Raw genomic sequence first — 15,658 nt, forward strand, 5'->3', positions numbered from 1 at the left:
TCAAACGGTAACAACTATTCTAACAGGGACCACACCACAACTCTAGGAATAGAAAAATGAGCTGGCAAGGTGTACACAAGAATGAGAATAGGGTTATAAGGTTGAACCCTAGACAACACCAACAAAACCAAACTGAAAAGGGAAAAGAAAGCACAAAAGTTTAGTGCTCAACTTACTTGGAGGAAGAAGGAGCCCAGCTAGCTCGAAGAAGATCGTGACTCAAACCCTAGCAGAACTTCTGCTTAAGAATTGGGAGATAGATAGGGAGCTGCTTTTGGAAAATGAGATAGAATGAGTGGGTAAGTGGTTGGAAAGGGTCTTGGGATACTAAGTGGGCTGACCTTAGGCCCAACTAAAAGGCCAAACCCTAAACATTTTAGACAGAAAGAAAATGGGGTCTTACATAAAAAAATTTTGTAAACATTTGGTAAATGAATATTAAACATTACAAAATTTTGGAATTTACCTTAAAAGAAATCCTTCAGTAAATATATATTAAAACGGAAAGCACACACTACTACCCTCGAAATTTGTAGTGTTGACCGAGTGGGCAGGAGGCAAAGAAAATCAGAGAGTGCAACAAACATGGGCACAAATCACGCTTTAGCTTCCCCCACACGCTACACTAATATTTGTCTTTCTCTCCTTCAACTTCATCCACATCCTTCCTCAATCATTCCCACTGCATCGTTTCCACTCCATCTTCACCTGAAAAATTAAAGCGAGCTTTGATCTTCACTCCTTCGTGCCGCCGGGAGGAGAAATGAAAACCCTCCACCTTTGTAGCAATCTCGGAAAATTAGAATGGAAATTTAGTGAGGTAATTCACCACGGCTGCGAAGATTTCTCTTCGTTTTCCTCTCGATGGTTTGCTCTCTGCCAAAGCCACATTCACCATATAAAATTAGAATCCTAGCGGCCTGAGCCCTAATTCAGTCGTTGAATTCACTAGAGCTGCCTCACTTGGCCATTCTAACAGACAATGTGTTTTTGTCAAGTTGCAGTGTTTCCCGACGAGCTATAATGAAGCGCAAATGATGGTTGTATAAGGGTGCTTGGTGGAAGCAATGTGTCGTCATTGTGTTTGTGAAAATGTAGAGTGGAAAATGAAGTGGATTGGGTTTGCATCCCGGATGAAAGGCGAAATAAGAGAGAATGCAACAACATAAACGATGCACGCGATAAGTTTCTCGACCAAAAGTTCTCAACCCGGTGTTACTTAAAAATGTGGGGGTACATGTGAGTAGTTTTCGCTTAATGATATTGATAACATTAATGTGATTATCTATTTAGATGACATGCTAATCATTGGTACAATGAAGTAGTATCTACAATAAGTTATTTTAAGAATCTAATATTAAAATATAAGTTGATTTTAAGTGAAATCAATGTGATTTAGAAGTTAGAATCATAAGGAGGGGTGATAGTATTACTATCCCAAAAGTATTCTTGCGAAACTTCTTAGGAAGTTCAGAAATTATAAACGAGTGAATATCCTTTATAATACTAATTATAATAATTCTAAATTAAAGAAAATAGAGGTGAATTATTTTCTCAAACTCAATATATGTTGCCTTAATATTCTAATTAGGAATATTGAGACTTATGAGAGATGCTTAAGAGATTTAATTGAATATGCCATTAAATACAGTGGATTTCCCATTGTATTAGAAGGGTACAATGATGCTAGATCAACAATGAAATACGAGTTTGTTGCTCTTGAGATGTATTTCCCACTAGTGGTTATGTATTTACACTTGGTAGTAGTGTGATTACATGTAAATCAGTCAGACAAACAATGATTGCTAGATCAACAATGAAATACGAGTTTGTTGCTCTTGAGATGGCTGATAGTGAAGTTAAGTAGTTGATAAACTCCTTAGCTAACATTCCAATAGGAATGAAAATTCACCGTGTTTGCGAATCGACAGTAGCTACTTAAGAGTGGAACAATTTCCATTGATTTTGCGAAGTGAAAATGAAATTTTACAAATCCTCTGATAAAACCCTAGGAAGAAATATGACTGTTAGTTTTGAAATGGTTGAAATGCCAAGTAGGGGGGTTGAATTGGCTATTTCAAAATTTAGGCTATCTTTGAAAGCTAAAAACCACCTTTGATTGAATCAATTCAATCACCAAGTTAGGATGCAAAAGCTACTGGACAGTATACTTTCAGTCGGTCAAAAACACAATTAATCGATTGATTTTACTAAACAGATTCTGTTCTGGTATAATCAACCAATTGAAACAGAAAAACAGTTGACTGAAATACTGTGAAAATGCATAAATGTAGATTCGAGTTTTAAACCAGGAACAGTGCATAAGAATAATCAAGACAAGTTCTAATTGATTATGCAAACATGATCAATGCTGCAAATGTCATGAAAACATGCAAGAACACAAAAAAGATGATTGAAACTCAAGTTCTTTCAACTTTAAATGATTATGCAAGAGAGAAGGGTTAGAGAAAAGATGAGATCACAAGATTTTTATACTGGTTCAATCAAACCTGAGCTACATCCAGTTTGTCAAGGCAACCTGAGCATGACTTTGCAATATTTCAAAAGATTAAAAGAGACATTTTAACCTGTTGAAAAACCATTCAACAGATTAAAAGACACACCAAAGACCAAATACATCGAATTAATGTTATAAGGTCTAGAATATGAATTACAAACTTCAAATACACTTTCTTAATGATGTAACCATGTGGAGAGCACACGTTACAGCCTTGATCAACATGAATACCATCAAATCTCCTTATCTTCATCAATGTAGGCTTTCATAAATAGTAATGGCTTCAAAGTAGTTCAAAAGGGCTTCATCAAATCTTCAAGAGGCATACCACCTTGGCTTCACATGTTAACAATGACTATAAAAACATAGAGGGGAATGAGACTTAAGTCACTTGAAACAAACAAGTGATGGTAACCCAACCTTGGTGATTGGAGATCCCATGAATAAGGTTCATATGGGTAAGAACAAGTCACTTGTTAGTTCTGATAGTACTAAATTAATTTTATAATCAATTATGTCAATTCCTATGGTGTGTGTGTGTGTGTGAAAGTGCTAGAGACTACATTATTGAGAGGTTAAACTTTGTAATTAAAATTCTCTATGGTGTAAGAATTTTAGTGGAAACAAAGTTTTAATGATTTTCATATCCCTTACGGGGTGATGTATGATTTGCAGCATACACTTGATAAAATCACCTATATGAGTGTCGAGTGGGGCCGCTTGTATGAGATCTTGGCATGATCTCTAGAGCACTCATGAATACTGGGCACGCGCATGGCCTTTTAGGCGCAACACATCCATAACAACAAGAATTGTGGGGGTGTATTATGATTGATAAACCACTAACACACATCAAGTGTCCTTGGTTCATATAGCTTGCTATGCCAACTACACTGTGTGTTAAGTTTCTCAATCTACGACCGATTCATATAACTTGCTATACCAGCTTTGATGCATTACATCTTAGTTGAGACCTAGGATTTTCTTTCTTTCTTTCTATCTCTTATCTTTTGCAATATGTGGGGGATTGTTATACTTTTATAATTATATTGCAAAAAATAATAGTGTTGCAGTTGTTGCAACGTTAGCAAGCCTCCCTCCTTTTTAGGATGGTGCATGCCGTTGCAACGAGATCTCCTCCACAAGTTGATCCCACATCCACATTTTATGGGATATTATTTTCCACACCAGGTTTCAGTTACGGAGCATGGATTTCTTCCATTCATCGCCTATAAATAGGTGCTTAAATTCTCTTCCAAAAGAAAACCTTTCTCATCTCTCATTTTCTTATTTTCTTTTTTTTTCTCTTCTCTTATATCTTGGGTTACTTATTCTTTAAAGAGTACTTATCTTGCTAGTTTTTGTTATCCTCGGGATATCCGAGATGTTTCTGTTGTACCCTGAGGGATTTGCACATATACTGTAGATAAATCCTTAAGGGCAGTGTTTTTACACGTCTCAGGAAATCCTTTTATTTTATGCTTTTATCAATTTTATGCAAATTTGCTAACACTTGTATGTGTATTTCTTTTGGATCATGCATAAGTTGGTTTACCACAAGAGTGACTTCGTAAACAATGTTCACTCACGTATGTAAGAGATAAATAAGTTTTCTTAGCAATGTCTAATATAGTCTTTCTCAAGGAGAGCTTTCTTCACTTTCAATTTTATAATTTTATTGAGTTGGAACTCCAAAAGTTATATACACGTCAAATTACTTGTTTTTTTTTTGAGAAACAATAAAAAAAATGGTTGTAGGAATAAAATTTTCTTTTAGAGTGTTCTCAAGTCTTTCCGTTTGAACTGGGATACCATATATTATTTTAAAATCCACTTTTTTTATTTTATCATTTTCTATAATAACCCTATCATCCACGTAAGTTAATAGTATAATAAGTTTATTTGTAACAAGATACTTTATATGAATAAAGTATGATCTCCTATAATAATCATATCATTCACAAAGTTAATAGTATAATAAATTTACTTGGAACAAGATACTTTATAAAGTATGATATTTTTTACTTTATTTGTAATTACAGAAACCATTTCTTTGGTAAATCTTTCAAATCATGCTTTTTTTGGCTTTGTTTTCTTGAAATACCTTCCTTAAGAAACATAACCTATTCCTTCCACTATGACTTTTGACTATCAAATCTTAGAGTAGTCTTCATTTACAATTCTTTTTCTAAAAATCCATAAAAAAACATTCTTATTCAACTAATGTAAGTCTCAACCAAAATGAATTGTTAAAGTAATAACAACTCGAATTCTATTCCTCTTTACTGGAAAAGAAAATGTCTCTTCATCTCCATAAATTTGAGTGTATCTCTCTACATTCAATTTAACTTTAAGCATGTCTATTGTCCTATCTACCTTATATTTCACTGTAAACACTCATGCACCGTAGAAACATTTTTTGTATTGTTTCTCAACAATCTTCCCTTTTGAGTTTCCTTTTAATTCATTTGTCTCCTCTTATGTAATTTGAAAAATAGAAATAAATGTGTATTTTTTTTTTGTTTTAAGAATATATTAGTATATTCTATATTTTATTTGTACATAAGGCTGGAAGTAATTGTGTAATCCCATTCCCACCACACTCTCGAAGAACTATTATACTCATATCAATAACCACTACAAGAATTTTTGATTTTTTCGTCGGCTAAAAACCTACGCTACAACGAAAAAGCCGACGATAATATGCACTTGGCGTCGGTCAAGCGACGGCAACGTGACCCACGTCCATTTTCTGGATGCAAAGATCATTTGCGTCGGCTAAATGGGGACGCACTATTTCTGCGAATTTCTCGTCGGCTTAACCGACGACAATGAATAACCAATATAATAATAATTTTCTATGCGTGGGTTAAGCCCATGAAAAATTAAAAATTCAAATAATTTTCGTCGGTCAATACGACGCCAATAGGAAGATTTCAACGCAATGTTCTGACTTTTGCGTGGGCTATGCGTGGGTTAAGCCCACGAAATACAAAAATAGAAGCCGAAATAGGTTATTTTCGTGGGTTTGGCCGACGCAAACAATTAGAAATTCAATTGTTAGCGTCGGCCTTGCGTGGGCTAAGCCTACGCAAATTAGTGTATAATTTGAAATGACCAATCTGTTTCCAAGCGGATCCCAGAAGCCTAATCGATTCCTCAACCTGCATCTAATACATATCCAAACACATTTCAAACAATCTAATCAATCTAGCAATCCAGAATATCATTTCATTCATTCAATCCAGAAATCAAACATATGATTTCATTCATTTACAATTGAAATTGCAAACATAAAGTTAGTTGTGAGTTTCACAAAAATCCTGGAGTCTAAGATCAGATTATAATCAAACAAAAAGTGCCAATATTGGCAGTACAATCCCACTAGCATTCTAAGATCAGATTACAGTCAGACAAAAAGTGCCAATATTGGCATTACACTCCCACTAACATTTCATTCTATGTTTTCCTACTTAGCCTATACTAAGCCTAACTAGTTATTTGCAACAAAACCTACTAGCATCCACATCCAAGCCACCATCCGCAATGGAAAAGAGAATGATACAAGAAAACCTGAAAAATGAAAAACGAAAATGTAAGACATTAATCTCTAAAGTCACTTTATGAGTATCCTATAATATAATTAAGAAAGTAAATTTTTAGAAAATGTATACACAATTTGAACAAAAATAAATATGTACCATCTTCAAGGAACTGGATGATCATCCAAGTCCTCATCATAATGCGGATGCACGCGACTGGTGCCTGTTGAACTGCCTCCACCCTGTTTCTCCAACATCATGGCTAATTGTTGCTTGATCAAACTCAATTCTTCTTGAACAAGAGCATAATTTTTATCAGTTTCATCAGCTCTCATAGTGGCTTGTTTTACTTCTTCTAGAAGCCTCTCTGTCTCAATCAACTGTCCTGGTCTTGGATGAATTGTGCGGGCTAAAGTAGAAGGTTGAGTGAGGGATGACACACCATGATGAATGTTTGCAGCCAAGTCCCTAGTGCCATAAACTCTTCCTCTACTTTTCCCTCCACCAACATCTTTCCAGCATTGAATCTTTGTTGTTGTTGTTGTAGCTCCTGCAGAACTATCCGTCTCCATGTCTCGCACACGCTGATGATATGTCTCCTACTCATTCATAATATTTGAAAGTGTCAGAATTGTATAGACTTAAACCAAACTAAACCAACTATTGAAAACCTACATATACTTCACGTGCACGTGTATCTACCCAAGCACCATCCTTCTTCTTATGAGTGACAAGAAACAACTCATCTGGATTCATAGGACGCCCATGTTTTCGCTCCTGAGAAAAGTTATGCACTTAGTAAGATTATATCACCAACCATATAAAATGTTCAATAACATTATAAGCAAATTTTTTATACGTGTTACATAAAACTTACGAGTCCTAATGCAATCTCAAGGTGAGATTTACGACCTGTAGAGTGTAGTGCTCCACCTCTAACTGAAGCTTTGTTTGTTTTATTCTGAGAGGATATATCTTTGAACTCTTTACTCTCCCAATAGTCAAGCAATTGATTCCAAGTTATTTCACCCATCCAACTAGGTTTCTTCATTTTCTTCCTTGCTTTGGTGAGCATATCAGATAGGCGTTTTCTGACTTTTGCCTCATACACCTTTTGAATATGCCACTCATGCTCAGGTGCCCAAGTAATATGCTACAAAAATAGAAAGTAATAAAGTGATAAATGCTATATAATATCATAATTCATAACAAATATATTCTAATACCTTAAAGTATGTCCACCATTTAAGTTGAACATCTTCAGGGACCTCCTCATAATGATGGTATGGGCCCCTAAACTGTGTCCTTATTGCCTGTCCAATTGCCTCACTAGCATGGTGGTTAGGCGTCCACCTACAAGAAAAATAGAGACACTTTTTAGTATTAAGTAGACAATTACTAAGAAAATAAAATAACATAGAAAACTTACCCTTTACCAATGGGTGTAATAATGACCTTGCCATGTTCATCACGTTCGACCTCCTCAGTAGGTAAATTATGGTGCAAAGGAGGTTCAACAGATGGGGAGGGGTCCACTAGGACATCAGGTGGGGTCTGGAGGAGAGGAGGTGGGATTTGGACTGCAGGGTCTGGGATTTGACCTATATGTGTTGGGGAAGACTGACTAGTCTGACCAACTAAAGGAGAAGATTGGAAAAGAGTAACTCGTGGCATTCCAGAGTGTGGAGAAGCATCTAAGACCCTAACATGTGGGCCTGTGGGGGGTGTAGAGGAATGAGAAAGCATAGGTTGTTCACCTATGGACGGAATAGAGGAATTAAGCATCCTAGGTTGTTTACCTGTGGACAAGATAGAGGAATCAGGCATCCTAGATTGTGGAGTTGTGGAGGTTGTAGAGGTTGAGTGAGGTTGCCGACTACTGGAGGGAGTAGAGGTTGTCGAATGGGATTCATAAGTAAAAGGAACATTGCCAAGTTCAATGGCAAGACGACCATGCATGGCACGACGACCACGAGTATATTGGCCGGGCGGGACGACCTTACCATCCCTTCCACGCATCCTAGGCATGTCTCCTACAAAAAGGAATATAAAATGTAAGTTTGCAGAAATTTCTTTATCTGTCAAATTCAATATAACAAATACAAATAAATATCACATAAACCCAAATTAATCATCTATATTGTCATCATCCCAATCTCCGTCGTCATCTTCATCCTCTTTCTCAGTTTCATGTACATGTTCATCATCCTCCATTGTTTCGATGTCAGTATTAGTTATTAATTCAAGAGTTGAGGAGTCAGCTAAGCCTTCTAATCGTTCAATTGTTGTAATTGGAACAACATTTGGCATTTCTGTAGCTTGATAAGCCAATTCTTCTTCTATATTATCAACTTCAACATGACCTCTTGGCTTTATTGTTATTGCTACACACCAACCACGAAAACTTATACATGTTGAAGGATAAGGGACGTAATACACTTGTCTAACTTTTTGTGGAAGAATGAATGGGTCATATAACATATATTTTGCATTCATCTTGATTTCTATAATATTATGTTGTGAATGAATCCTTGTGCCACTTTTTGGTGTGGGATCAAACCATTTACAGTAGAAGAGAGAAATTTTCTTACTTAGTCCCTGGTATTCCAACTCAAGAATGTTCTCGATGATACCATAGAAGTCATCCTCTCCTCCTTCTACTACACCTTTTACATGAACCCCACAATTTGTGGTTTTTTTTCCCTCACTCCATTGCTTTGTATGAAACTTGTACCCATTAACGAAGTACATGTTCCATGATGTTGCAAGTGAACTCGGTCCCGTAGCTAATGCCTTTAGATTTGAGTCTGTGATCCCATTCCTTTCATCGTGGACCTATTTTTTTCATACACAAATAGGAGTTAAGTAATAGGAAAAGAAGAACGAGATATGAAGATCTCATACACAAACACTTACAAAATGGTTAAACCATTCGGGAAAAGACTGGTGTATAGCAGTGGAGGCTTGTTCAACACCAATGGAGTTCATTTGTAAGAACAATCTTACAAGAGGAAATTTACACAATTAGTAATTTAAGTATTGGCTTAAACAAATCTACGATTGGCAATTCACTTATTAACTTACTCAAGTATTGATTTAACTTCATTGCAATTGATGATAATATGTACATGAGCAGAACGAAATTCATCATCATGTAGCCAATAATGTTTAGAAGCTCCACTAGGACGTCCAGATTTATTTAAGACTGATAATGATGACTCCACTTCATCGAATGAGCCTATGCGTGGATCATTTCGCAATGATGTATTGGATAGCAAGTTCACACTTTTGAAATAGTGAGAACAAAAATATGTTATCTCATGGTGTAAATAGAAAGCACAAATTGAACCTTCAACTCTAGCCAAATTTGCTACAGCTCGCTTAGCATCTCCCATCATCCTACATCAAAGAATAACGAAAATTTCTTTATCTGCTTACATTCATCGAGTCCATATATAGCAATGAAAATTTAATTACCTTTCAAAGGGATACATCCAGCGATATTGAACAGGACCACCAAGCATTACTTCCATGGATAAATGAATAACCAGGTGCTCCATTGAATCAAAGAAACCTGGTGGAAAAATTCTTTCCAACTTACATATTATGAGCGGTATATTTTGTTCCATTCTCATTGCATCATTTATCCTCAATGTATTACAACACAAATCTTTAAAGAAACGACTTATTTCTGCTATGGGATTCCAGACAAATTCTGGTAATGATCGAAATGCAATTGGTAGTAAACACTCCATGAAAACATGACAATCATGGCTCTTCATCCCATGCAAACTTCCTTTATCAACATTTGCGCACCTTGAAAGGTTTGAAGCATAACCATCTGGCATTTTCAATTCGGTCATCCATTTGTAAACTGATTTTGCATCTTTTGTTGTCAATGTGTAGTTTGCCTTTGGCTTTGATAATTTTCCATTAGGTAATTTAACTAGCTCCAAGTCCCCCCGATAACAAAATTGAGCAATATCCATCCTTGCTTTTTCATTGTCCTTTGTTTTACCCTTGACATCCATTATAGTGTTGAAGACATTGTCAAAAAAGTTTTTTTCAATGTGCATAACATCAAGGTTGTGTCTTAACAAGTTGTCTTTCCAATAAGGGAGATCCCAAAATATTGATCTCTTTGTCCAATTATGAAATTGTCCATAACCAGGCAACATATCAAATGGACCATCAGTGACCTTTGGAAAGTCTTGCACAAATTGCCACACTTGATCCCCATTCAACAAATAAGGCGGATCATCCAACTCAACTTTGTTCTTCAAAAATCTTCGTTGGCTTTTCCTAAATGGATGATCTTTTGGCAAAAATCTTCTATGACAATCAAACCAAGTACTTTTACCCCCATGCTTTAATGTGAAAGCTTTTGTGTTGTCCATACAATGAGGACATGCTAATTTTCCTTTTGTCCCCCAGCCAGACAACATGGCATAAGCAGGAAAGTCATTTATTGTCCACATCAATGAAGCTCGCATGACAAAGTTTTCTTTTGTGGAAATATCATATGTCATGACTCCTTCATTCCACAATTTATTGAGGTCATCAATAAGCAGTTGCAAGTACACATCAACTTTTTTGGTTGGGTTTGTTGGACATGGTATGAGACATGTTAGAAATAAGAATGGTTTAGTCATACACAAATCAGGTGGTAGATTATAAGGAGTAACAAACACAGGCCAACAAGAGTAAGGGGATGCAGAAGCTTGAACGTAAGGAGTGAAACCATCAGAACATAAACCGAGTCTTATATGTCGTGGGTCGGCAGCAAAATCTAGATATACATTGTCAAAGTGTTTCCATGCTTTTCCATCAGATGGATGTCGCAAAACACCGTCATATCTTCTATTTTCATAATGCCATCTCATTTGTTTAGCAGTTTCCATTGATGCATATAGTCGTTGTAATCTTGGGATTAGTGGCAAATAAAACATTCTTTTTACCGGAACACTCTTGTGTCTTCTTATGCCACCCTTATGAGGTAAGTACCTAGAGCGATGACAAAACTTGCATTCTGTTAATTGGTCATCAGCCTTGTAATATAACATGCAACCATCTTCACAACAATCAATCTTTTAAGCTTTCAACCCAAGACTTGAGACAATCTTTTTTGCTTCATAATAGTTCTTAGGTATGCAATTATGTTTAGGAGCGACATCAACAAGCATTTGAATGAAATAATCTAAGCATTTTTCAGTAACATGCCAATTGGTTCTGGCTGCTAGAAGCCTTATAGCTATTGATAATCTTGATTCGGTTGCTCCTTCATAAATGGGCTCATTTGCATTGTTGAGCATGTCATAAAACCTTTGCGCTTCAGCATTAGGGGACTCTTCATAGAAATTGTCACTCTCCACATTGCCATCAAAAGCTCCCGGATCACATGTACGCATACAAGCATCATACACCATTTCAGTCACTGAAGCAAATTGATCCTCACGATTCATGTTTTCGTAGCTACTAGATGCATGGCCTAAGCTTTGAACATTTGATCCTTGTTCTCCATGGTTAACCCAAATGTTGTAGTTAGGCATAAATCCAACTCGCAACAAATGAGCCCTCACATATGGTGCTTTATGAATTTTTTGACATTTACAATTTACACACGGACACCTTATCCCTCCATCTAAAATGAAGCTAGGTTCATCCATTGCTTTGGATACAAATTCTGTCACTCCAACAATAAACTCTTGTCTAAGTCTCCTTGAAGGATCATGCATATTATACATCTAGCTACGGTCCATTCTTTCTACATGTCCAACACCAAATTATTAGCAACTAAAGCACATGATTGTAATGTTGAATAACAATACTTTTCATGAGTTTTTTTTTATCTAAAATGTCATAGGGAATAAAGAAGATTCCCCTGCAAAGGTTAAAGGAAGAGTCTCCAATAAAGGTTAAAATGAGACTTCTCCTATAAATGTAAAAAGTTAAATTCTTTTTTATATTTACGTTTTTTCGTTTCAAAGTTTAGATGTAATGTAAAAGCCTAAAGTGGACAATTTGGTTTATTTGAGAAACTTTTTACCAGGATACGAATATGGACCAACAATTTCTATAGTCAGAATAAGTCAACATTATATTGACTCAACAGTAACCAGGGGAAATGACACTGGTCACAGATTCATAACAATTTTGGACAGCTTTTTTTGAGAAAACGAATAGTGTTCTCAATTTCAAAGCAACTACAATATCATAAATCATTTGCAAAAGAGAAAACTGAGTAGTGAATTACCTTAAGCATAAAATTCATACTGAAATGATGCAAGCAGTATTGTAAATGGAGTTGACATTCTTCATTAACACTGGAAGTATATCAGTAATATACGTGTCCAAATACATGAAGTGTCTAATAATATATTACTCAATCTCATTTCAAAAATATATTTTAAAAGAGAACAACACACAAATTCAGCAAAACAATTGAAAACTGAACATAAAAATTGAACTTAGAGGTAAATATGGAATTTCTTTACGAGAAATCCTAGCTTTTGCATTAGGACTATTTAACACACTTAATCATATTTCCTTAAAATACATTCTTTTATTATCAGCTAAATTTTATTCTAAGTTTCAAAATTATAAATAAAACATTAAATAAAAAATACAATTTCTCTTTACGTTATTATTATATATATCATCACTAAAAAACATTAATTAGATTTAAAATCAAAATCAAAATAAACAAGAAAACCTCTTAAATTTAAAAGTTTTTCCACACCATTCGATGTTAGATCTAAGCCATAAATAGTAAAGTCATTATGTTTTATCCTATTTGTCACTAATTAATCAAGCATAAAAAGTTGTGAACTTTAAGAAAGTTATACCAATTCTAAGTTCTAATAACAATATCTCACTTACATTATACCAACTTTGAATACATATAATAATTCTGACAACGTTTATCAATAGTAATCTTTGAACCTCTCTTTTTCTAATGTCTATTATGTAATTCTCTCTTTTCACTTTACTCTCGCTTACAAAGTTCACTTTAGAATAAATATTATAATTATGTGTTTAAAGCATAATTAACTAATCCAATACATGATTATGGGAGTTAAGTGTGACTTAAACAAAGACACCCCTTGTTCCAGTGATCTGTGATTGATGAAGCCACTTGGTAGTAAAAAGTATGTGCAAACCAGAAAAACTCAGAATAACAGAAAACTTACAATGAAAAAAAACTCAGAAATTACTGCAGTGCAATAATACTACATGTGTGAGTCCTAATTAGTAAGTCCCTCTGCCATCAAGTTTCCATATCAGTAAAATGTGAGATTGTGAAGCACCTACTATGCTAACGTCTCAAAGAATAGCAGCAAACACACAATTCAATATTTTAACTCTCCAAAAGTTATTTACCTCCACTTAAAACGCTTAATGACCAACACCAACCAGTTCTGAATCTTCACTGGATAATGTAGCCTTCACTCTTGGTGTTCAAATTAAAGAGCTGCAATTGAAAAGCATCTCTTGAACATCAACAAAGCCTCCCCGAACCTGCCTCCCAGAATGTGCATCACGCAGATATAGAAAGCAAGAATGACACAAAATCAATTCAATTTAATCATCCCAACACACACAACAAAGAAACCCTAATCGAAAAAACCCAAAATTAAGAAAGAGAGGGATAAGGAGTTACGGGAAATTGAAAATGGAAACTGAAATCTCTTTGCTCCCGTTGTTGGCTCGTAGGGTGACTGGAACGGAGAAGCGAGAGTGTTGTTGGAAGGAGCTTTGAAGCTGAGCACGGAAGCGATGCTTTCGGACCAATGCAGTGTGCGATAGATCCTGAAAGAGTGCAGAATGAGGAAGCCCTTACAGTGAATGCAGAACCAACTCCCCACAGTCACAGACGCTCTTTATGATAGATTAGGGAACGAAGTCGCCTTCACAGGAACCCCCGATTCCGCTAAACCAATTCCAAACCTTCTCGTCTCGCACTCACTGTAGAAAATAGATGGCAAATATTGAGAAATGATGCAATGGTTATGGTTGTGGCACACTGTTGCGGAAGAGGGGACAAAGGGTTTACGTTAGAGAAACCAAATGGTGGAGCCAAAATGAAAATAAGAAAAAGGGCACCGCGAAACATAAACTAAAATTAAATATTTATTTTTTTTATTTAAGAGATATATGCGTGGGCCAGCCGACGCCAATTATTGAATCCATATGCGTCGATTGAATTTTATATCATGCGTCGGCCAAGCCGACGATAAAAACAATTACTCTTATTTTTTTTTTATAAATACTATAGAGTGGGTTGTGCGTAGGTTAAGCCCACGCCCTTTTGCGTCTCAATATGGCCGACACCATTTTTGGAAGCTAAACAGTGATATTCTTGTAGTGAACTTTAGATGAATAAAAAAATGCAAGTTTTTATTTTGAGTGTGTCATATCTCAAGTTGTGAGCAACTCCCTCCTTAGTTTATTCTAGAGATGACCTTCTTAACCCATATCTTCTGTGGGGAGTCTAATAATAATCACATTAGTACAAATCCTTATTCTTTTCATGTTTGTGAAGAAAGTTATGTATGACCAATCATATAAATGATTAAATGATTATGGATAACCATTTATTCGTAACCTTAAATAATGCTATGTAAATTTCCACACACAAACTCAACTCTATCTTTTATGCTAAAATTTAGCGATTTGATGTTACTCATCATCATAAGAAACCATATTAGTTAAAAGCCACATAATTCATTAAAATACGAAAAATTAAACATAGGTAACCACCATAGTTGATTTTGGATAACCATTTATTGATAACTTTAACAATTCTTTACATAAAAAATGTAGAGTCAATTTTTGTAAACTTTTGAAGCATGTACCCGAAAATAAACACACCGTTTAATAGCTTAGTATAACCCTACAAATCATAATAAGCCTCGTAATTTACAAAATCATAATAAGCCTCATAATTTACAAAATAATTCATCAAATTAATGTATTTAAAAAATTTTACACTTGAATTCGTTGCAAGTTAAGTTGGCATATGTGCTGAAGCTGCAAAGCCATAGATGCTATAATTCCTATAAGACATGTCACCGTCTATTACCAAGTACCAAATAGGTATGGTCTTTGTGAGGTCTCCCTCTCCAAAGTTGGTGTGCATATCAATATACCCCTTGGTGTTGATTCTCTCCCCAGAGAAGATGAATATGGGCTCGTCATATGGAGACATGGTTTCCTCCAGCAACTGCAACTTCGTGTATGTCTTCAAGTAGAGTATATCTATTCAACTGTCTTGATCCACTAAAATCTTTTTAACAACAAAGTTCTCAATCTCCACTATGATGACCATGGGGTCATCTTGCTCAAGGTCAACACCTTGGAAATCAGCATCCGTGAAGGTGATGGAAGGCTTCTTCTTCCTCCTGAAGGTTCTAGATATTGAGTTGACGAATTGGCTTTGAGGTGCCTCTTCCTGGTTGATGTCGATGAGCCTCCTCTAGCAAAACCTCCTGATATCGTGTTAATAGTACTCCTAAGTGGGGGTTTAGCATCAAGTCACTTCTCCCCGTGTTGAGTTGACTCTTCTTTCTTTTCCTCCTCATCTCGATCTCTACAACCT

General features: G+C 35.6%; 1 protein-coding gene and 1 pseudogene across 1 annotated transcript; both read right to left on the reverse strand.

Moving 5' to 3' along the window:
* Positions 1 to 6,224: 6,224 nt before the first annotated feature.
* On the reverse strand, positions 6,225 to 8,088 carry LOC146881538 (uncharacterized). Its single transcript, XM_085669224.1, has 5 exons — positions 7,490 to 8,088; positions 7,287 to 7,413; positions 6,938 to 7,213; positions 6,736 to 6,837; positions 6,225 to 6,659 (listed from the first exon to the last, which is right to left on the reverse strand). Exons 1-5 carry the CDS (start codon positions 8,086 to 8,088, stop codon positions 6,225 to 6,227), a joined length of 1,539 nt encoding a protein of 512 aa, XP_085525350.1.
* Positions 8,089 to 9,140: 1,052 nt separating this feature from the next.
* LOC146881539 (uncharacterized) lies at positions 9,141 to 11,819 on the reverse strand (annotated as a pseudogene).
* Between the last annotated feature and the right edge of the window lie 3,839 nt (positions 11,820 to 15,658).

Source organism: Vigna unguiculata, chromosome 11, assembly GCF_037176805.1.
Source record: "Vigna unguiculata cultivar grain cowpea cultivar isolate G323 ecotype 2 chromosome 11, ASM3717680v1, whole genome shotgun sequence".
In the NCBI taxonomy this organism is placed as follows: domain Eukaryota; kingdom Viridiplantae; phylum Streptophyta; class Magnoliopsida; order Fabales; family Fabaceae; genus Vigna; species Vigna unguiculata.